The 23,056-nt window shown below is 40.9% G+C and overlaps 2 protein-coding genes and 1 non-coding gene across 4 annotated transcripts in view; 2 read left to right on the top strand and 1 right to left on the bottom strand.

Annotated features, from left to right (window-relative positions):
* ACTR10 (actin related protein 10) overlaps nt 1–3,309 on the top strand; it is a 33,183-nt gene extending 29,874 nt beyond the window's left edge. Inside the window, exons 11-13 of the mRNA XM_006144847.3 lie at nt 162–243; nt 580–781; nt 2,897–3,309. Coding sequence (XP_006144909.1) covers nt 162–243; nt 580–781; nt 2,897–3,078 — 466 coding nt within the window. The 3' untranslated portion in view covers nt 3,079–3,309. The remainder of the gene's footprint in view (nt 1–161; nt 244–579; nt 782–2,896) is intronic.
* A 9,263-nt stretch (nt 3,310–12,572) lies between these two features.
* TRNAK-CUU (transfer RNA lysine (anticodon CUU)) lies at nt 12,573–12,645 on the bottom strand. The gene has a single exon. It is a non-coding gene; the product is annotated as a tRNA-Lys (tRNA).
* A 3,015-nt stretch (nt 12,646–15,660) lies between these two features.
* Nucleotides 15,661–23,056, top strand: part of PSMA3 (proteasome 20S subunit alpha 3) — a 32,970-nt gene continuing 25,574 nt past the window's right edge. The window contains exons 1-2 of one of the 2 annotated variants that reach the window (XM_006144845.3): nt 15,661–15,817; nt 20,211–20,293. In XM_006144845.3, coding sequence (XP_006144907.1) covers nt 15,797–15,817; nt 20,211–20,293 — 104 coding nt within the window. In that variant the 5' untranslated portion in view covers nt 15,661–15,796. Of the gene's footprint in view, nt 15,818–20,210; nt 20,294–23,056 lie in introns of those variants that run through there. The other variant, XM_014586417.2, reaches the window with a different exon arrangement.

Raw genomic sequence — 23,056 nt, 5'->3', positions numbered from 1 at the left:
ACAGGTACTATAATTCTCTCCATTTACAATGAGAATATTTTATTTTAATAATTATTCAGCATAAATGTAGTAATGGCACTTAAAATATTCTATCACTAAAACTGGTTGTATATTCTCTATTATGTGATGTCAACACGGTGTTCTCTTTTTAATCTCATTAGAGATTCAGTTGTAGAAATTCTTTTTGAACAAGATAACGAAGAAAAATCAGTTGCCACTTTAATATTGGATTCCCTTATGCAGGTATTTTATTTTATAAAATTATAAAATTATTTTGACTTTCCTTTAAAGAAAAATTTTTAATGTTCTGTGTTTTTATTTTAGGTAACTAGCAACCACTGTCATATTATTATCACATTTTTTAAATACTTGTAGATATTTAAAATTCTGCAGATATTTAAAATATATATAGCCGCGTTATGGTTATATTAGCTACATGAAAGAACCTTTGGATGACACTTTTTGTAATACAAATAATCACCTATTTAATCTGTAGGACATACTTGTGTATATTTTAAGTCCAGTCAAGCATCATTTTTACAGTTAAAAATCTTTTTTTTTCTTTATCTTTAATAACAGTGTCCAATAGATACCAGGAAGCAACTAGCAGAGAATTTGGTAGTCATAGGTGGCACGTCTATGTTGCCAGGATTCCTCCACAGGTTGCTTGCAGAAATAAGGTATTTGGTGGAAAAACCAAAATATAAGACAACACTTGGCACCAAGACATTCCGAATTCATACTCCACCTGCAAAAGCTAATTGTGTGGCCTGGTTGGGAGGTAAGAATTTACATGCCTATTTATTGCAAACTTCTCCATCTATTTAAGTTATCCCTCAAAATAGTGAAGGTTGTGAATTAATTCCAGAGATTGCTCAAAACATTTGTTTTAATTCCTTCCAAAGCTAGTGAGCAGCATATGAAAATTTATCTCAATTTTATAGTTATGCTTTATTTGTGACTAAGCTCACTGAGTGTTTTTTTAAAGAATTAATTTTAAGGATCAGTATTTAGCATAATAGCTATGTTACTGGACTCCCATGTAGTTGACCGTGGTTCGAGTCCCAGACCTGGTGACTTGAAACTCATGCCAGGCGCATGTGCTGTGTGCTCAAAATCCCGAGAAGAGAATGGAGGAGAAGGGATTGCAGTGTGTCCATCCCCCCAGTGGAGTGATTTCTCACTTTCTTTCTCTCTGTCTCTGTCTGTCTGGCGAGTGCACATGCCCTATAGCAAAAACCTCTCAAAATAAAAAAAAAAAAAAGAATTAATTTTGGAGACTAGCAGGTGATGTGGTTGGGGCACTGGACACTCCCACATGGCCAATCATGGTTCAACCTGGCAGCTTGCTTTCTCACTTTCCCTCTCTCTCTGTGTCTCTTTCTGGTCAAATTAAAATGAATGAATAAATAAAATTAGATAATTCTTTTTTTAATTTATTTATTTATTATCATTTTTCAATTTGACCAAACATACATGCACACACACACATACGGACAGAGAGAGAGAGAGAATGAGAAAGCAAGCTGCCACATCTGGGACTCAAACCATAGTCAGCCAAATGGGAATCCAGCACTCTTAACCACCATACCACCTGCTGGCTTCAGCCAAATGGGAATCCAGCACTCTTAACCACCATACCACCTGCTGGCTTCACTAAGTGTTTTAAGTAATGACAGTTTCACTGAAATAAGCCAATTAAGTAACTGCTTTGGAAGGAAAAACAATCATAAATGTGTATATTTATATGTGGTCTGCTAAATGTTTTATGATGTAGTTAGAGCTGGTAGTATATTCAGTGAGAAAATCAGTTTTGATATTTAAAAATATAGGGGCCAGCAGTTGGCGTAATGGCTATGTCGCTGGACTCCCACGTAGTCGACCGCGGTTCGAGTCCCGGACCTGGTGGCTTAAACTCAGGCTGGGCGCATGTGTGGGCCTGCCCAAGATCCTGAGAGGAGAATGGAGGAGAATGGATTGCAGCGTGGCCATCCCCCCTGGGGGGTGACTTCTCGCTTTCTGTCTCTCTCTGTCTGGTGAGCGCACGCACCCTATAGCAAAAACCTCTCAAAAAGAAAAAGAAAAATATATATATATGTGTGTGTATATTTATTATAAAGTAGAATTTTTATCAAAATGTGATTTAGATCCAGGTGAAAAGGATTAAGTAACTGATTTTTTTTTTCTCGCTAAAGGGCATGTGTGCTTGCTAGAGAAAGAGAGAGAGAGAAGGAACATAGGAATGCACGGGAGATGGCCACGCCACAATCCCTTCTCTTCCATTTCTCCTTTCTGGATTTAGGGCATACACACACGTGCCTGGTATGTTTCTCAAGCAGCTGGGTCTGGAACTCAAACTTTGCAGTCAGCCATGTGGAATCCATCTGCCTTAAACACCATGCCATTAACTGGCCCTAAATTATTTTTTCATAAAGACTACTGTGGAAGTCTGTATAACATCTTCCATAGAGAATCTTAGGATATTATAATAATGCATATTGGGTTTTGCAGTGCCATTTTACTTATTGTTATGTTACCTTAGAGTTGGCGGCAAAGAAAACTAAGGATCTTTTTTATTGAATTTACACAAAGTTGAGAACACCTTTCATCCCACTCTACCTCACTTGCTTTTAGGTACAGTTATATTGCTATCACATTCACTATCACCTGCTGAAGGCCATTTCAATTGCTTTCAATGTAAGAGTTGTTGCTTACCCTATTGTTCAAAGTACATGATGTAAAAGAGCTTAACTGAAATTAATTTGAAGACTGTTAATGTGTATTATTCAATTTTACCTGTCCATTCTTATCATATAATAAAATAAACATTTGCATATATAAAGTTTTATGTTAGAAGCTTTCATTTTAGCTATATATATTTTTTTGAACCATACAGGGGCTATTTTTGGAGCATTGCAAGATATACTTGGGAGCCGTTCAGTTTCAAAGGAATATTATAACCAGACGGGCCGTATACCTGATTGGTGTTCTCTCAATAATCCACCTTTGGAAATGATGTTTGATGTCGGGAAAGCTCAGCCACCTCTGATGAAGAGAGCATTTTCCACAGAGAAATGAAAGTCTGGTTAAAATTCAGGTTTACTTCAGTTCAAATATTTAATCAATTACAAGCAAATTGTACAAAGTATATAGGATACTTTGTCAGAGGTGACTTTAGTGAAAGTGTTTCTGTACTTACTCTTTGCATTAATATTTAATTCTTTTGACTTTCTCTTATAATGGTAAAATGGTAGCTAACGTTTATGAGATTTGTTGTATTTCTACCAATAAAATAGTAAAACAGCTTAATTTTGGAAGTTTGTTACAAAGCTGATTTTTCCAAATAACATTGATTCTCCCTAGCCACAAGTCTGTACTGAGTTTTGGAGACTTCATTAATTTTCTTATTTTCAGCAATTGTTTCCTTAAAGAAGGAATAATGTTAACCATTGCCAATTATTTAATTTTATTTATTATTATCCTTATTACTTTTTAGTTTGATTGGAGAGAGTCTGAGAGTCAAACCAGGTTCAACTATGTGGGAGTCCAGCACCTTAACCATCATGCCATCAGTCAGCCCATTATTTCAGATATTAACATGAGCTGATTTAGGGACCAGCAGGTGGCATGGAGGTTGAGGCGCAGGACTACCACATGGCCAACCATAGTTCAAATCCTGGATCTGACAGCTTGCTTTCTCTCTTCCTCCCTCTCTGTCTCTTTCTGGTCAAATCATGAATAAATAAAATTAAATAAATCATTCTTTAAAAAAAATAATAATAAGCCTATTTGTTGAAATAGTTTGTTTTGGTATTTATTTGTCCATGCTATAATAATGCTGTTTTTCCACTAACATATTTCATCCTTTTTACTGAGAATGTTTGATAATATAGTCAATAGTTTGTTAAGCAAAGTGTGAAAATGTTCACTTTTTAACTTTACATTTTTTTAAGAATTATTTAATTTTATTAGTTATTATTTATTTTTAAGTTTGACCAGAGAGAAAGGGAAAATGAAAAAACAAGCCACCAGGTCCAGGACTTGAACCACAGTTAGCAATGCAGGGATTCAGCACCTTAATCGCTATGCCACTTGCTGGTCCCACTCTTCATGTGCTTAATCCCTGTCATCCAAAAACCCATACTACCCACTTAAATAAGTGTCTACAATAATTGATTTGCCTGAATTTATGATAAGTATATTCATGAAAAAGGATAGGAGGCCAGCTGGGTGATGTGGTGGGTAAAGTGGTTGGATCCCACATGGCCAGTTGCAGTTCAAGTCCTGGATCTGATAACTTGGAAAACATACTGCGCACTTGTTCATGCGTGCCTAAGAGTCCCAAAAGAAGAATGGAGGAAAAGGGATTGCAGAGTAGTCATCCCCCCCGAGGGGTGCTTTCTCACTTTCTCGCTCCTTCTCTGGTGAGCACATGTGCCCTATAGCCAAAAGAAAAAGGATAGGACCAATTGGAGGTGTGTTGTTTTCTTTGTTATCAAGTAGAAGAGTGGGGCCAGGCAGTGGTGCAGTGGCCTGCAACTGACCCACACAGGAACATGCCTATGGTCAGGGCTGAAGATAGATTGTGGTAAAACCCTCAGGGGAAAGGCTATGGTTTGTATCCCAGGATCTCCCTGAGAATGCTGGACACTCATGCTTATGATCTGGACTGGCTGAGACTGTGATACACTGGGATATGAAAATCCTATTAGAAGTGCCTTATCTCTCTCTGTCACTAGAGAAATAAACTTTTTTTTTTAACTTGCTAGAGGGAGTGTGCACTTACCAGAGAGGGAGTGAGTGTGAGAAAAAGCAACTCCTAGGGTGGAGAAGACCATTCTACAATCTCTTCTCCATTCTCCTCTCAGGATTTTGAGCTGGCACACACACACACCTGGCTTAGGCCACCGAATCTGGGACTCAGACCACACAGTTGGCCACATGAGATCTAGCTACCTTAACCACAGGTCACTAACTGGCCCCAAAGAAATTAGCTTTTTAAAGGAATTATTTAATTTTATTTATTATTATTTTTTAAAATTTGGCATAGGGCGCGTGTGCTCACCAGAGAGAGAGAGGGAAAATGAGAAAACAAGCTGCCAGGTCCAGGACTTGAACTATTCTCAGCCAGGTGAAACCCCAGCACCTTAACCACCATGCCACCTGCTGGCCCCAAGAAATAAACTTTTTTAAAAAAATAGGAAAGCATCAATTTTTAGGTGTGTGTGTGTGCACATCTGTATGTATGTGTGTGTTACTTTTAAAATACTTCTACTTTGGGCCAGCAGGTGGCATGGTGGTTAAGGAACTGGATTCCAAATAGTTGATTGCATGGTTCGAGTCCTGGATCTGGCAACTTGAAAAACACTGGGTGTGTGCGCAAGTTTGCCCAAAATCCCGACAGGAGAATGGAAGGGAAGGGATTTATGTGTGGCCATCCTCCACAGTGGTGATTTCTCACTTTCCCTCTCATAGTCTTTCTCTAGTAAGCACATGTACTCTATGGCAAAAATCTGAAAAAAAATTAATAAATATTTGTATCTCTACTTGGTCACTGTGTGTCATCTTAGTAGCCCAAAACTAATATTCTGTCTGCTGTATACATAACTAGTTTTTTTAATCTAACTTTATTTACTTATTCATTTATTTATTTATTTAAATTTGACCAGAGAGGGAAAGTGAGAGAGAAAGTGAGAAAGCAAGCCACCAGGTCCAGCACTCAAACCACAATCAGCCATGTGGGAATCCAGCACCTTTACCACCATGCCACCTTCCAGCCTGCATAATCTAGTTTAAATTCTGTAAATGCTATGGTAGTAAGACATTTACTTTTGCCTTTAAAGTGTTTATGATACAGTAGAAATGGATGTGTGAGGTCAGCAGGGGGCTTGGTGGTTAAGGCACTGCATTCCCAGTTTGGGTGCCAGACCTGGCAGCTTGAAAATCACAGTGAATGTGTGTGTGTGTGTGTGCACGCTCCAAATCCTAGAATGGAGGAGATGGGCTTCCGGCATGGCCCTCCCTCCTTGGGGGTGATACCTCACTTTCCCTCTTGCTGTCTCTGTCTCTGATGAGTGCACATACCTTATGGCAAAAAAAAAAAAATCTTGGAGAAAAAATAAGGAGAGAAATGGATATGTAGACAAATTATACAAAGCAGAATGTGGTGAGTGGCACAAAAGATGTTAATTACTTATTATAGACGTAGATAGCTCTGACCAGGAAGTGGAGGAAAACTTCACTGAGGAAGATTTTGACCTTGTTCCTGAAGGAGGAGTAGAATTTCAGTAGACAGGGGTTATTCCCAGCTACATGAGCCAAACTCTTCACACAAAAATCTTTTTTTTTTTTTTGGTGGGGTGTTTCTCGACATGTGCGCCCGCCAGACAGACAGAGACAGAAAGCGAGAAATCACCCCCCAGGGGCCACACCACAATCCCTTCTCTGTACTCCTCTTGGGATCTTGGGCACGCACGCACAAGCGCCCAGTGTGAGTTTTAAGCTACCGAGTCCGAGACGCGAACCGCAGTTGACTATGTGAGACATAGCCATTACGCTAACCACTGGTCCCTTCACACAAAATCTTAAAGGGAGGATCTGATGTTGCTGAAGCTGAGTTTGGCATCAAGGTGAGACATTGCCAATTATAATTTAGGAGTAAACCATGAATTTGAGAACCACGTTAAACCAGCGAATAAAACGAAATGTTCAATTTTGCCATCCAGTTTCCTAATATATTCATTCCTAAAGGTGAGGTTCTTCTGTCTTCTAGGCATACCACTCTTCCACAGCACCCAGAGAAGGGTCCATACACATTGTAGCAGGAACATCACGTGTGTCTTACAATCATTTTTTTCCACAGATTTAATCCCTTCCTCTGAAATATAACTTCTATAACAACAAGACTTTTTTTTTTGAGTTTGTTTCTTCCATGAGAGAGACCCAAACAGGGGTCTTGCTATATAATCTACCCCTAGCTGGCCCAGATCACGGGCATGTCCATGGAGGTCGCAGGACAGGCATGAACCTATGACCTTTCCTGTGTGGGACAGTTGCATTACCGTTGTACCTCCACTTGGCCCCACTCCTCTACTTCACTGAAACCCCCTGATGAGATTGCTGGGAATAGATGTGCTCTTCTCGAGTGTACAGATTCGACTTTTATTCTCTCTTTTGCAGTAAACAATTTTTTTAATTCTCTATTTTACATTCAGAGTGCCCCTGTCTTTTGTTGGATTTAGATTATTTATGAGAAGTTAACAAAATCTGTGACTGAAATAGAACTTTACAGCTGGCAAACAGTCAACTTTGTGACTGAAGTTGAGGAATGTAGTCCTTTGGGACTGGTTAAATTGCATCCCACAAAAAGATATATGTTGAAGTCCTAGCCCCTGGTATTTATGAATGTAACCGTATTTGGAAATAGAGTTGCCAATGAGGTCATTAGGGTGGGCCCTAACCCCGTATAACTGGTGTCCTTATAAGAGGAAAACACCATGTGAGAGAGACACAGGGAGAACACCATGTGATAATCTCAGTAGAGACTGAAACACCAGGTATTGCTGGTGACACCAGGAGCTAAGAGAAGCACCAGAACAAACTTGAGAGGATTTGAGAGCATGTCTCTGTCAACACATTGATCTTAAGCTTCTAGCTCTAGAATTGGGAGAAAATAAACATTTTTAAAAAACTTCATTTGGTATTTTGTTATGGCAGCCCTAGTAAACTAATACATCTTAATTCACTAGCTCAACGCATATTTGCTGAACACCTGCCAGATACTCGTTTGGATGCTTGAGATATGTTAGTGAACAAAACAGACCAAAAGCCCTGCCTTTTATGGAGCCTGCATTCCTAGGATGTGAGAGAAGGTGGGGAGATAATAATGTAAGTTAGAAGATGATACCTTCTATGGAGAATAATAGGTAAAGTGGGTGGTGGGGTAGTTGCCAATAAGGAGTTGAGGTTGGGCTCATGTTTTAGTGACTTTTGAACACACAAATTTGGCAAATGAATGAACTATGAGGCTGTTTAGGAGGAAAAGTGATGGGAAAAGGAAAGAATTCCTAAGGAAGGGCATGCCTCACATATTTCAGGATAAGCTGAGACTGATTTGGCTAGCATACAGTGAGCATGGAGGAGAAAAGGCATAGATGAGGTCAGATGCGTGGAGACGTGGTTGGCAAATGTACAGACTAGCTTACTGAGTGAAATGGGCTACCCTTGGATGGTGGTGAATGGGATAATGACAAGACATGACCCTTTTTAAAATTTATTTTTATTTTATTTTTAACTGTGTGTTTATTCATTCATTTATTTAAATTTGATCAGAAAGGGACAGTGAGAGAGAAAGAGAAAGTGAGAAAGCAAGCCACAGGGCCAGGATCTGAACTGAGGTTGGCCACATGGGAGTCTAGCACTCTCAACCACCATGCCACCTGCTAGCCCAGTGACTTTTTTTTTTTTTTTTTAAGAAAGATTTTTGCTGTAGAGTATATATGTGCTCACTGGAGGCACACATGCAGACACCAGAGAAATCACCCCTAGATAGGGTGGTCACATCACAATTTCCTCTCCATTCTCGGGATTTTGGGCACACATGCCCACCCACCCAGCATGAGTTTCCAACTGCTGGGTCTAGGACTTGAACTGCAGTTGGCCATGTGGTAGTCCAGTGCCCCAACCACCATGCCACCTGCTAGCCCGAGATGTGACTTGTTTTAACTGGATTATTCCAAGTTAAGAATAGAATTTAAGGAGACAAAAATTGAAGAAGTGGGGATGTAGCAGATGGACATCGTGGTTAAGGCACTGGACTCCCACATGGTAAACCGCAGTTTGAGTCCCAGACCGGGAAGCTTGCTTTCACTCTTTATCTTTTTGTGTCTCTTGTTTGGTGAGTGCACACACCCTATAGCAAATGAATAATTATAAATAATTTTTTTTAATGAAGCAGGATGATCAGTTAAATCATTTCAGTAATCCAGATGGTGTAATAGTTCAAGCCAGGGTGCTAAAACCAGGATGCTGTCAGTAAAGAGAGAAATCCGATTATGGGTACATCTTGAAGACAAATAGGTTTTCCTGATAGATTTGATGTGGACATTTCAGTTATCTACGGTTGTGTAACAAATTATCTCAAAATTTAGTGGCTTAAAACTAATTATTGGGACCACCAGATGGCATAAGAGTTATGTTGCTGGACTTCCACATGGCTGACTTCAGTTGGAGTCTTAGACCCAGTGGTTTGAAAATCTCTCTGGACGCGTGTGCGTGCATGTCCAAGATCCTGAAAGGAGAATGGAGGAGGAGGAACTGGCATGGCCACCCTTCCTGGTGGGTGATTTCTTGCTTACTGTGTCTCTGGTGAGCACACATGCCCCTATAGCAAAACTCTCTTTAAAAAAAAAAGTTGGGGGGGACCAGCAGTTAGCGAAATGGCTATGTCACTGGACTCCCACGTAGTCAACCGCGGTTCAACCCCCAGACCCCAGTGGCTTAAACTCACGCCGGGCGCATGTGCATGCGTGCCCAAGATCCCGAGAGAAGAATGGAGGAGAAGGGATTGTGGCGTGGCCATCCCCTCTGGGGGGTGATTTCTCGCTTTCTGTCTCTCTGTCTGGCAAGCGCTCACGCCCTATATCAAAAAAAAAAACAAAAACAAAAACAAAAAAAACTTCAAAAAAAAAAGTACCAGCAGATGGCATAATTGCTGCATCATTGGACTCCCATGTAGTCGGCTGCAGTTAAAGTCCCGAACCCGGTGGCTTACACTCACACCAGGCGCGTGTACATGTGTGCCCAAGATTGCGAGAGAATGGAGAAGGGATGGCGCCGTGGCCATCCCCCTGGGGGGGGGGTTGATTTCTCACTTTCTGTCTCTCTGGCGAGGGCACATGCCCTATAGCAAAAACCTCTCCAAAAAAAAAAAGTACTTGTTCGTGGTTCTGTGGGTCAGGAACACAGGCATGGCTCAGCCAAGCAGTTTGACCTCATGTGGATAAGCTGGAGATATGCACTTGACTGAACTGGTGTGCTGGGAGAGAAGGTCTAAGAGCTTTCTTCCAAGTCGCAGGACTCAGTGCTCATGACATGAAATTTCTTCATGTAGCTAGCTTAGGCTTCCTCAGAACCTAATGGTAGTATTAGGGGTATTCAGATTCCTTGGCAGTTTGTATTCAAGCCACACAGTGTTAAGTACTCAGCAAACACTACTTGTGTCATGCTTTGTAGTGTCCCACTGGTCAGTTACATAGCCAAGCCCATGGTTAGCATGGGAGTGGGATATGGAAGGGCATTGTAAGGCATTTTCACAACGGAGTTGGAGAGAAAGAGATGCCTCCCAGGATTGCTGGCCTCAGTAACTAGAAAGATGTGTTAGCATTAAATGGGATGGCAGGGAAGAAAACTAGAGGTGAAACAAGTTTTGAGGCAAAGATCAAGTTAAGTTTTGTACATGTTAAGTGTATGATATGTCATCCATATGGCTATTCAAGTTGGACATTTGAGAGAAGATCTGAGTTTTCCCTTAAAGTTGGGAATCACCAGCAACTAGCTTGTCTTTAAAGTTGTGAGATCAAGTGAATGTGGATGGAGAAGTGAAGACCAACTCCTCCCTGGAGCCCCCCGGGTGGAAAAGCAGCAGAGAATAGGATGCACTAGTAAGAGGGGAGAAATCAAGAGAGCATTCGTGTCCTGGGAGCCAAGGGAGAAGTGGTCAAATTTGTTATAAAGTTCTCATAGGCCGAGTAGCTAAGGCTTGGCCACTAATGCTTAGGTTTAGTAAGGTGCCTTTTCATCAACAGTTCAGTAGCGCAGTAGGGACCTGGGGGGACAGGAAAGCTGGTCTCAGTAGGTTTAGTAAGTAAACAAGTAGCCTTTGACACCCGAGAGCTAGTTAAGACACAGCTAAGCCTCAATGCTTTACACACCGGTAGGACACATTCAGCTAAATTAGGATGTATTTGTCTACTTCTAACATAACTTCCACTTCAGACAAGTTGATCACTGTCCAACTCAAAATGCCAGACATCACTCCCTCTTGCTAAGTGAGTTTCTGTTACTTCACCAATTTCAGTTTTTATTCCCTCAGCCTGCCCTCACCTCGGATGAGATCATTTCTTAGAATCCTAACATTGCCCTGACTTTCTGAGAGCGTTCATTCCAGAGCAAGCCTCCACCTCCTCAGACCCTCCCCAAAGGTACTGCCAAAGCCTAAGTTCTGTAAGTTTCTTTATTTAAACCCCCTTTTACTGAGACACTCACTATTCTCCCTGGCTGCAATAATATCCCAAACCTGTTCCACTCCGTGTGTGTGTGTGTGTGTGTGTGTGTGTGTGTGTGTGTCTTTTTTTCCCCCCTCTAGCTCAAGGGCATTGTCACAATTAAGAAAAAGAAGCAGTCACAAACGGGAACAGAGAAACAGAATAGCAACAAACTAGGTAGAAGCTTTTGCTTTTACTTTTATTTTTCAATTTAGCTAAGGGGCGTTTGTAAGCCTACCCGACTCCCAGCCCCATAGGGGTCATGGCCACACCGCAATCCCTTCTTCTCCATCCCTCCTCTGGGGATTTTGGGCACATACAAGCACACACAGGTGTTTCTCAAACCGCTTGTCTGACTCAACCGTGCAGCTGACAGTGTGTGATCCAGTCGCGTTAATCCCCGCGCCACTGGGTGGCCTTGTTGTCTTTTAAAATAGAAAAACACCATGTTTATATGTTGAGAGAAAAGTCAAAAAGAGACAAAACGTGTTAGTTTAGTAGAAGGAGCTGGCAGATAAACGCGGGGAACATAGATTCCGCGGTTCGGGTAGGCACGGGTCGTTCACCTGCAAGGTGGGGGAGGGGATGGCGGGACAAGCCCAGCCCGGTCAGAGTAGTGTGGACGTTCTCTTTCCAAGTTCCCAGCGCAGCAGGAAGAAGGTGTAAACCTCTCTCAGATATCATATTGCCAATCTTAATGTTCACATCTCAGTTCTTATGTGCATCTGTTTCAACGAGCGTTACTAGAATAATTAACTTCTAAATGTTAATCCGATTAATAGATCCTAAATACAGTCCCAAAACAATGGGAGAAACGATGTATGCATTGGGTGTATATCTCTGACCACAGAAAGAAATATTTCATCAGGCAATATTTTTCCTCAGGCTATGACCTGTATTCAGGGAAAGAAAAAGGAAAGGAAAGAAAAACAAAATCCAAAAGAAATTTTTGCGTAGTTCTCCGCCACATTCAACTGTTTTTACGTGGGTCCCTTAAATTTTAGAAAAGTAGCTAAAATAGTGGCTAATTTTTCAGTAAAAGCATAAACTGTGATCTCTACTAGCAAATGTTTGAAATAACAGAAAACCCGTCTTTAACAGTGGACTTTCAGTTTTCTCCGTGTTTTAAGGAGGAGCCTGCGGTGGAGACGTGCTTTTGACTGCGCAAGCAGCGGTTGTCACACGTTTCGCTACAATAGTGAAAGTATTTAAATGAATTGGACTTTTGAATCCTCTGTAGTGAAACTGGTTTGTAGAACTACAAAGATTTGGAAAAAAGAAAAATCTCCCTGTAAAAAAATTTAGTGTCGCCCAACGTGGGGCTCGAACCCACGACCCTGGGATTAAGAGTCCCATGCTCTACCGACTGAGCTAGCCGGGCACACGCGAAGCTGCTCTCTTTTTTGTCCCTTGTAGGGTGTTTGATTACTTTAGTATTGTTTTCTTATATTTGTTTCTAAAAATCTCTAACATCTTTTTTAATTGGCACTCCAGAATTCTTTTAAAGAACGTTTCAAAATGTACTTAAACTTAAGAATTTTTATTATGTATGTATGTACTGGAAGATCACTGACAACTTATGCAAATCTTAAACCTTACAATCATGGAATAGTTTTAATGAAGTGTTTTAAAATGTTTATTGCCCAATACTGCTATCTTCTATCCAACTCCTATGAAAAGGCACGCTGAACTCCTACATGTCTGTGCTCTATGCTAAAAAACAAAGGCTACCACTAAGAGGTTACTTCTACTGGTAGCCTTAGGTACTTCTTTAGGTATGGTCTGATCAAGGAAAGTTAAATTGAGCGAGACTCGGATTCATTTCTCTTTCCAATAACTGTCTCAGAGTGGATAAACAGGAGGCTCAGAAGTTATTATCATCTATTTAGTGACAAACTGAGAGAAAAGGATTGCAGCCTCTGAATTAAAGGGTAAAGAGTGCTCATTCTAAGAGGAAAAGAGAGTCTGAATTTGATCAAATTATGATAAACTATGGAATAGTCTTCTATGGGAATATATGTATTGTGAAATATTAGTGAACCTTTTTAAATAAAAAATTCTGCAAATTTCTGTGATCAAGGAGTTGGGAGTGTTTATTTTGTTGCTCAGAATGGTAAGTTAAAGCCTAATTGTTGGGCCTGCAGGTGATATGGTGGTTAAGGGCTCTGGACTCCCACATGGCAGACTATGAGTTGAGTCCCAGACCTGGTGACTTGCTTTCTCACTTTCCCTTTCCCTCTCTCTAGTCAAATCAAAATAAATAAATAGATAATTTTAAATAAAATAGTTATTTTAAAACCAAACCAAAAAACCCTAATTGTAAACCTGGGAATAACAAAGAATTCTTAGGATGATATCCTGATAACACAGAACATAGAAGCTAAATACACTGGACATCAAATTTCCTGAGGCACCCAACTGGGAAACAAAAATATATGTAATAAAATAATATTATCTTGGAGATTCTTCAAAGAACAGCTTAAGTATTTAGAAATGTTAAGCTTAAAATAGTATTATATTACTAAGAATTTTTCCTACATTTGTAAACTGTTCTTTTATGTCTTTCTTTTTCTTTTTAAAGTTATTTAATTTTATTTATTATTATTAATTTTTAATCTGACAAGAGAGACAGACAGAGAGGGAAAGTGAGAAAGCAAACCACCAAATTTGAGACTTGAACCACAGTCAGCCATGTGGGAGGCCACCACTGAAACCACCATACTACCTGCCACCCCTGTAAACTGGGTTTTTTGATTATTTTATAACTTGACACTGTAACTGGGAAGTAAATGTAAATGTAATTGTATTTGGGACCAGCAGTTAGCGTAATGGCTATGTTGTTGAACTCCCACGTAGCCAACCCCGGTTTGAGTCCTGGACCTGGTGGCTTAAAGTTACACCAGGTGTGTGTGCATGTGTGCCCAAGATCCCTAGAGGAGAATGGGGCATGACCATCCCCCTGGAGGGGGTGATTTCTCGCTTTCTATCTCTCTGTCTCTTTCTGGTGAGGGCATGCGCCCTATAGCAAAAAAACCTCTCAAAAAAAATTAAAAAAAGGAAAAGAAGAAAAAAACGTAATTGTATTTGTTTGCGTATTCAATACATTTCTTTAAAGAATTATTTATTTAATTTTATTTACTCATTCATTCATTTTAATTTGACCAGAGAGAGAGACACAGAGAGAAAGAGACGGAGGGAAAGTCAGAAAGCAAGCCACCAGTATATTTTTTAATCATGCTTATCTCAAACCGTTCGTGCTCACAGAAATGGCATACTTCTGTTAAGTTTGCAACGGGAGCGCAAAAATGCTAACCTTAAAGTGCAACTTTCTTCTGAGAGCCTGAGGATAGGAGGGTGGAGTGGCTGCCATTGAGACCCAGTCACAACCCAGTGAAGGGATTACCTCCACCCTCCAGCTTTCTCTGGTCTTTGTAAAAGTATATGGACATCTTTCCTTTCAGATTCAGTAAAGAATAAAGTAAAGAAAAGAGAAGAATGATAGAAAAATAACTATCCTTGGAAGAGGAATGAAGTCATTTCCCTTAAGTAATTCTAAGTCTCAGCTGTGTCCAACCCTACGACGAACTAGGATGGAAGAAACTCTTGCCTCAGAAAGGTATTTCTGAGGGGTCAGCAGGTGGCATGAAGATTAAAGGTTCTAGACTTCCACATGGTTGACCACGGTTCAAGTCCCGGACCTTTATGGCTCTCCCACTCTGTCCCTGTCTGGTGAGATTTTAAAAATAAATAAAATAGCTGTTTAAGACTCAGTACCAGCAGGTAGGGCCGGATACTCCCACATGGCGGACACGGCTCAAGTCCCAGACCTGGCAGCTTGCTTTCTCACTTTCCCCCTCTCTCTCTGTGTCTCTCTGGTTAAATTAAAATAAATGAACGAATAAATAAATTAAATTAAATAATTAAAAAAGAGTCGATACCACGACCAAAACACCTTCTCCTGACCCTCCCAAGTTGAAAAAACGTATTGACAAGAAGTTATCACGGAAATTAAATGTTGGCAGCCATGTCAAGGAATACACTTTTATGAATCTTATGATAGATGAATGTGTGAAGATATCAACTAGTGGGTAACAGTAATACTGCAAAGGTGGTGATACCAGGAAATCGCATCATGTTAAAAGCCTTGTAACGAGTATAAATGGCTGTTCAACAGAAAAGCCCCCATCCCCTCTCCAACGGGCCTGTCTTCCTATGACGTAAAAACCAGGTCATGTAGATCTTCATAATAAACTTTTTGTTAAGTAAAAAGAAAGAAGGAAAAAAAAAAACCCTTCCCGCTCTAAAACCCCGCCTCCACTGTCTCTGCGCATGCGCGTCGCCTGCCACTCTCATTCTCCCTCCCCCCTCTTTTCCCAGAATCTTCTCGGAGGAATAAACCATAGAGAAAGAGGCGATTGGGTGAACGTACAGCCAATGAGAGGGCCTGTTACTGGTCTGCGCGGTGCTGCGGTGCAGGGAAGCGGTCTAGGCCTGCAAGCCCCATAGCGTCCGGATTGTCGTATTGTAACACCATGAGCTCAATCGGCACCGGGGTGAGTTTTGATCTTTCGGTGTGATAGTCTAGCCTAAAGATTAGCCTTGAAGGGTACTCCGACCGGCTGCGTGGGGTCTCCGACCCGGGGCGTGCGGGCATTGCCTTGAGCAGGTGGGCCGCTGCCAGCTGGACGGGTACCCGTCGTCCTCTGTGCGCTGTGGTCTAGGCCCGCGTCTAGGTGTCGGTGACACCTGACGCTTTACTGCCCGGGTGTAGCGGGCTTGGCGGTGGAGCGGTGAGGTTTGGAGCAGCTTTGGATTGCTGAGTCACTTTCCTTAGCCGCTTGGGGAAACCGAAAGTGGAAACTCTCGGTGCCCCGAAATGATGTGCGAAGGTCTGGGCATAATTTGCGTCTTGTGAGCCACTGAAGCAATAGTGTGCCTTGGGATCCCGCGGTCCGAGACTCCTTTCTGTGTGCTGCCTGGGCAGTCCTAGGGTGCTGCTGACTCACCGCCCTCTCAGTCTTCCCTTCAGTGTTCTGAGCGACTGCTTAAGGGTCTCTGGAAGCGGAACTGATAATAAAAATCTTCTGAAAAGCTGAACCTAATGAATCTTTTCAGTTCTTGCTCTGTCCCGGGTTTTTCTGTACAATTTAAAACAGCACTTTTAGGCGTTAATATTGTAAAATTTAAATTGTTATCTAGGGATTCCGACTTCCAATAGTGAGGACTTCGGAGTTGTACTTGTTAACTTGTTCTATTTACTCTCTTCTTTTGTTAAATGTATTATATATGTTCAGTCGTTTACTTACTCCTCTCAGATACATTTTTCCCCACAATTATTTTATTTAACTTTATTAATTTATTTTAATTTGGCCAGAGAGGGTCACAGATTGAGAGAGAGAGAGACAGAGAAAATAGCAAGCCTCCAGGTCTGGGACTCAAACCCTGGTCGGCCTTGTGGAAGTCCAGCACCCTTAACCACCACGCCACCTGCCGACCCCTCATATGTTTCTTAATGTAGAAGTACAGGATTTTAATAGAAATATCTTGGTTCATGGGACCAGCAGTTAGCGTAATGGCTATGTCCCAGAACTCCCATGAGGTTGATCGCGTTTGAGTGTGTGCCCAGGATCCCCAGAGGAGAATGGAGGATAAGGGATTGCGGCGTGGCCATTCCCCCTGGGGGGGTGATTTCTCGCTTTCTGTCTCTGTTTCTTTCTGTCTTTCTGACTAGCGCACCTGCCCTGTAGCAAAGACCTCTCAATATACATATATATGTATATATTTTGGCTCTTTCCACTGAAGTCATTGAATAAAGGATTTCTCAGTTCCTCTATTCCTACTTAGTGAAAAGGTTTTGATATTTGATATTGAGTCAAATACAGTTTGTTTTGAGTTTTTTAATAGACAAAAACAGAATAATTTAAGCTATTTGGTTATGATAACTTTTTTGGATAAGTGCTCAATAATGAATCTTACAGCAAATTGCCTTAGGTATAAGCAACTGCTGTTTTTTTATTAAGAATATCACTATTTTTCTTTTTTTTAAGAATTGTTTATTAACTTTATTCATTCATTTTTAATTTTTAATTTTTTAAAGAATTATTTTATTTAACTTTATTATTATATCATTATTATTTTTCAGTTTGATCAGAGAGAGACAGAGAGCGAGAGGAAGTGAGAAAGCAAGCAGCCAGGTCCGAGACTTGAACCGTGGTCGGCCATGTGGGAGTCCAGCACCTTTAACCACCAGCCCACTTGCCGGCCTTTATTTTTATTTTGACCAGAGAGACACACACAGAGAGAGAGAAAGGGTGAGAAAGCAAGCCACCAAATCCAGGACCTAAACTGAGGTTGGCCTTGTGGGAGCATCAGCGCCTTAACCACCATACCACCCGCTGGTCCCCAAGAATACCACTATTTTTCTATAGGTAAATTTTCTGTATCTTCAACATTTTCTGTTCAAAGTTAAAAGAACAAAGCAATCTCAAAGTTTAGAACTGGATCACCTGGCCCTTTCTCTTCTTAACTCCCCCCAGTTCAAAATGTCTGCATCTTTTAACAACCAGCATCCTCTTGGATCTGCAGTTCGGTTCAACACACTCAAGCCTTAGGGCAACCTTCTTTGTGGTTTTAGCCATCTTCCAGAAAATTGGCTTTGTCTGCCCACCATCTCTGCTTCTCTTTGGTTGTATGTAGCGGGCATACAGTGAGTCCTTGCCCTTCTTATACCGGGTCACTTTGTGAGGCTGATGCTTGCCACATATCTTACAGAAAATCCTTTGAGTTTTAGGTGTCTTGAGCATCTTGACAGTACAGCTGTCTTCACTTCCAGAACAAGAAATCAGCGTCCATGATTCTCACCTCGAGGAGAAATTTGTTTTGCTATAGGGTGTGTCTCGCCAGAGAGAGACAGAGAGTCAGAAAGTCAGAAATCACCCTCCAGAGGGGATGACCACACTACAATCCCTTCTCTCAGGATTTTGGGCATGCACGCACATGCACCTGGCATGAACTTAACCTGCAGGTTCCAGGACTTGAACCGCAGTTGACTATGTGGGAGTCCAGTGATATCACCATTATGCCATCTGCTGGTTCTTGCGACTGCTATTGATACTATCTTCAGTCGATAGCATTTCATTTCACAAGTACCTGATAACCATGAGGGATATTTTAGTATTATAGTAGTAGAGTTAATGATCTTCATTTAACAGATCAAGAAACTGAGACTCATAAAGTACCACTGTTGAAGCCTAATCTTCTGTCTTAACATCTTTCAAGAACTTTAGATGAATACTTTGCGCTTGATGTTTCTCTCCACTAGATTGTTTAGTAGTCATTTGATATTACATGTCCAAAGCAGAAATCTGTTTTTTTTCTTCCCCTTGCCATTTTCTTTTTTTTTCTTTATTTTTTTTTTAATATTTATTTAACTTTATTTATTTATTCATTTATTTTAATTTGACCAGAGAGAGGCAGAGAAAGAGAGAGAGGAAGTGAGAAAGCAAGCCACCAGATTCAGGACTTGAACCATGGTTGGCCATGTGGGAGTGTCCAACACCTTAACCACCATGCCACTGGTTGGTCCCCCCCTTGCCATTTTCATCTACAGTCTCCAGCTCAGTGAATGGTCCAAAATCTTTGATTCATCTTTAATTTCCTTTTACTTTCTTCCCAAAGCCAACTTATGAAAAGATTTTTTTAAAATTTTTTCTCTATCTTCAGAGATATTCTCTCTCATCTCTACTGTAGTCTAAGCCACCACCACTGTCTTTGGAACACCTGTACAATTCATTTGCCACAAGAAACCAGAGCGATGTTTTTAAAAATTTAAGATCATATTATCCCACTGCTTAAACTCTTCATTACATTTAGAATAAAATACAAAGTTCCTACTTCAGCTGAGAAGACCCAGCATACTTTGACCCTTAACTACATTACTAACAACTCTACTCTCTTCTTTACCACTTACAGTATGTAAGGCACAGTGCCCTTATTTTTGTTCCTTGACTGTGCTAGGCTTGTTTTGACCTAAGGTCTTTGTGCCATATGCCAGGGAGGCTCTTCTGTATGCTAAATGGCTATGATGACACAGTCTGTCATGGCTCCTTGCATAACTTTCCTGTTGTATTTTCATCTAGTGCTTTTCAGGTTTACTGCTCTAATTCCAGCACTTAGATTCGTGTCAGGTCTGATCTGAAGTTAAAGGACTTAGTGAATGTGTGATCATCTTTGTATTCTAATATGTTGACTGATACATGATAGATGCTCATTAAGTGCTTGGTAAAGGTGAAGTGATTTGTCTAAGGTCCTTCACTTGTTAGTGGCACAGCTATAAATTTAAATGTTCTGATTCCAGTGTTGTTTCTACCACAGGTATTAATTGTTTTCAAAAATAGTTTTGTGTTCTCTATGGAAAAAAGTCCTGACTTCACCTAGGATTTGAATCTATTACAATAGAAGTCTAAGGTGTATAACATTTCCTTAGCCACTCTGACACGCTTCCCCATCTTCAAAGCAGAATCTTAGTTGAGATATAACATATTTGTTTTTTAAAGAATTGTTTCATTTTAGGCTAGCAGGTGGCATGGTGGTTGAGGTGCTGGATACTCCCACATGACTGAACACAGTTCGAATCCCAGACCTGGTGACTTACTTTCCATCTCTTTCTCTGTTTCTCTCTCTGGTCAAATAAAAATAAATGAATGAATTGTTATTACTGTTTTCCAGTTTGATCAGAGAGCGACAGAGAGGGAAAGTGAGAAGCAAGACACCAGCTCTAGGACTTGAACTGTGGTTGGCATGTGGGAGTCTAGCGCCTTTAACCACCATGCTACCTCCTGGCCTCAATATAACATATTCTTTGTGTTTAAGCCACTTAGAGAAAAAATATATAATTATTACTGCCAAAAATAAGTATTACTAGCTTATTTGGTCTTTTATCTTTAGTATGACCTGTCAGCATCTACATTCTCTCCTGATGGAAGAGTTTTTCAAGTTGAATATGCTATGAAGGCTGTGGAAAATAGTAGGTAAGTAATATTGTTTTATTTGAAATAAGTATGTTTTAACCAGGTATTTTGCTATAGGGCGCATGCGCTTGCCAGACAGAGCGATAGAGACAGAGAGACAGAAAGTGAGAAATCACCCCCCGGGGCAATGGCCATGCCGCAATCCCTTCTCCTCCATTCTCTTCTCGGGAACTTGGGCATGCACACACACACGCCCAGTGTGAGTTTAAGCCACCGGGTCCAGGACTTGAACCATGGTCGACTACATGGGAGTCCAGCGACATAGCCATTACACTAACTGCTGGTCCCAAATTAAGTAATTCTTTATTTTTTTCTTTTCTTGGAGAGGTTTTTTTTTGCTATAGGGCATGTGTGCTCGCCAGAAAGACAGAGAGAGACAGAGAGACTGAAAGCGAGAAATCATCCCCCAGGGGAGATGGCCACGATGCAATCCCTTCTCCTCCATTCTTCTCTCAGGATCTTGGGCACGCATGCACATGCGCCTGGCATGAGTTTAAGCCACTGGGTCCAGGACTTGAACCGCGGTCAACTACATGGGAGTCCAGCGACAGCCATTAGGCCAAATATTTTTAAATCTTTGAGTGAAAAAATGCCTTATAAAGTCTCTTACAGGTTTTGTAATGAAACTAGTTTATTTTTTGTTAAAATGTTATAATTTTAGAGATATTTATACTTACATGCTGTTAGAATCTGGTATGATAGCAGTAAGTCTGTTAAAAATTTTAGGCTGAGGACCAGCAAGTTAAGGCACTGAATCCTTATGGGCCAATTTTGTGGTTCAAGTCCCAGACCCAGCAGTTTGAGAATCACACAGGGTGCATGTTTGTGTTGTCAGAATCCTGAGAGGAGACTGGAGGAGAAGGGCTTGTGGCATGTCTATACCCTGGGGTGATTTTTCACTTTCCCTCTCACTGTGTATGTCTCTCTGTCTGGCAAGTGCACACACCATAAGGCAAAAACTTCTTAAAAAAATTTTTTTAGGGGCCAGTAGTGGTGTGGTGATTAAGGCACTGGACTCTCTCATGGTCTACAGTGGTTCGAGTGCTGGACCTGGCGGTTTGCTTTTTCTTTTTCTCTCACACGCATGCCCTATAACAAATTAAAATAATAATAGTAATGATAAATAAAATTAAATTTAAAAATCTCTCACTTTCTCTCTTTGTGTTTGTGTTTCTTTCTGGCATGCTCATGTGCCCTATACCAAAAACTTAAAAAAAAAAAAAAAAAAGGCAAAAAAAAAAAAGGCTGAAAAGTTTTAGAATGGGGTCTTAGAATGAGAAGCTGGAGAGACTTGGAGAAGGTACTGTGTTTCTCTTCCTCTTTTGCCTTCTTGCATTTTTACTTAGTGTAAAAAACTGGTCAGAAAAGTCTTGATGAAGAGAAAAGCTAGGTGAGACTGGCTGGTGACAAGGTTGTTTGGGGCATGGGACTCTCACATGTCTTGAGTCCTGGAACTAGTGGCTTGCTTTCTCACCTTCCCTCTCTGTCTCTCTCTCCGGTTAAATTTTAAAATAACAATAATTAATAAAATTAAATGAAGATAATTCTGAGAAAAACTGGATATATATTTTGAAACCATTTGTAACACAGAAAAGTAAGGGAGGACCATGAGTAACTGTATCATAGGAAATGGTTTTCTATAAAGTATCTCTAAAATATTGTTTAAAACTGGGCGTGGTGGCGCCCGCCCTATGGCAAATAGTGTTTAAAACTTCACTTTTGGTACCAGCTGGTGGCGTGGTGGTTAAGGCAGCTGGATTCCACATAGCCGACTTGTGGTTTGAGTCTTGGACCCAGTGGCTTGAAAAGCATGCCAGGCATGCATGCATACCCAAAGTCCCAAGAAGGACTGGAGGAGAATGGATTGTGGTGCAGCCATCTCCCCTGGGGGCGTGGTTTCTCACTTTACCTATCTCTATTTCTCCCTTGGCTATAGTATGTGCCCTATGGCAAAACTTATTTAAAAAAGTAGAAACCTTGGGGCCAGCAGGTGGCGTGGTGGTTGGGGCTCTGGACTCCCACATGGATGACCACAGTTTGAGTCCCGAACCTGGTAGCTTGCTTTTCACTTTACCTCTCTGTCTCTCTCTGGTCAAATTAAATAATAACAACAATAAATAAAAATAAACAAATAATTCTTTTAAAAAATTTAGAAACCTTAAAAATGAATATACTTTTTTCTGGGTTAAAAAATAAATACTAGGGGGACCAGCAGTTAGTGTAATGGCTATGTCGCTGGACTCCCATGTAGTCGACCACGGTTTGCTTCCCGGACCCGGTGGCTTAAAACTCACGCCAGGCGCATGTGCATGCATGCCCAAGATCCCGAGAGGAGAATGGAGGAGAAGGGATTGCGACGTGGCCATCCCCCCTGGGGGGTGATTTCTCGCTTTCTGTCTCTCTGTCTCTTTCTGTCTGGCAAGCACACGTGCCTTTTAGCAAAAACCTCTCCAAAAAAAAAAAAAATACTAGGAACGTTCTTTTAAAGGGATCTATATGACCTGGTGTGGTAAAAATCTAGATCAGAATTAGAAGGTGTGGAATTTCTGTCCTGTTACTTATTGCTACGATTCCTCTTTTTACTCCTGTGAAAATTACTGTTATTTATAGTAATTGGTAGAGGGCTTATATGCTTAACGGGAGGGAGAAGAGAGAAAGCACACTTCAGTGGGTGGCGTCACACCTCAATTCTTTTTCCTTCACTTCTCCATCCTGTCAGGATTTGGGGTACCATGTACTTGCCATGTTTTTAAAGCTAGAGGC

Source organism: Tupaia chinensis, unplaced genomic scaffold (assembly GCF_000334495.1).
Source record: "Tupaia chinensis unplaced genomic scaffold, TupChi_1.0 Scaffold000133_1, whole genome shotgun sequence".
In the NCBI taxonomy this organism is placed as follows: Eukaryota; Metazoa; Chordata; class Mammalia; order Scandentia; family Tupaiidae; genus Tupaia; species Tupaia belangeri.
This window is presented reverse-complemented; position numbering and strand designations above follow the sequence as displayed.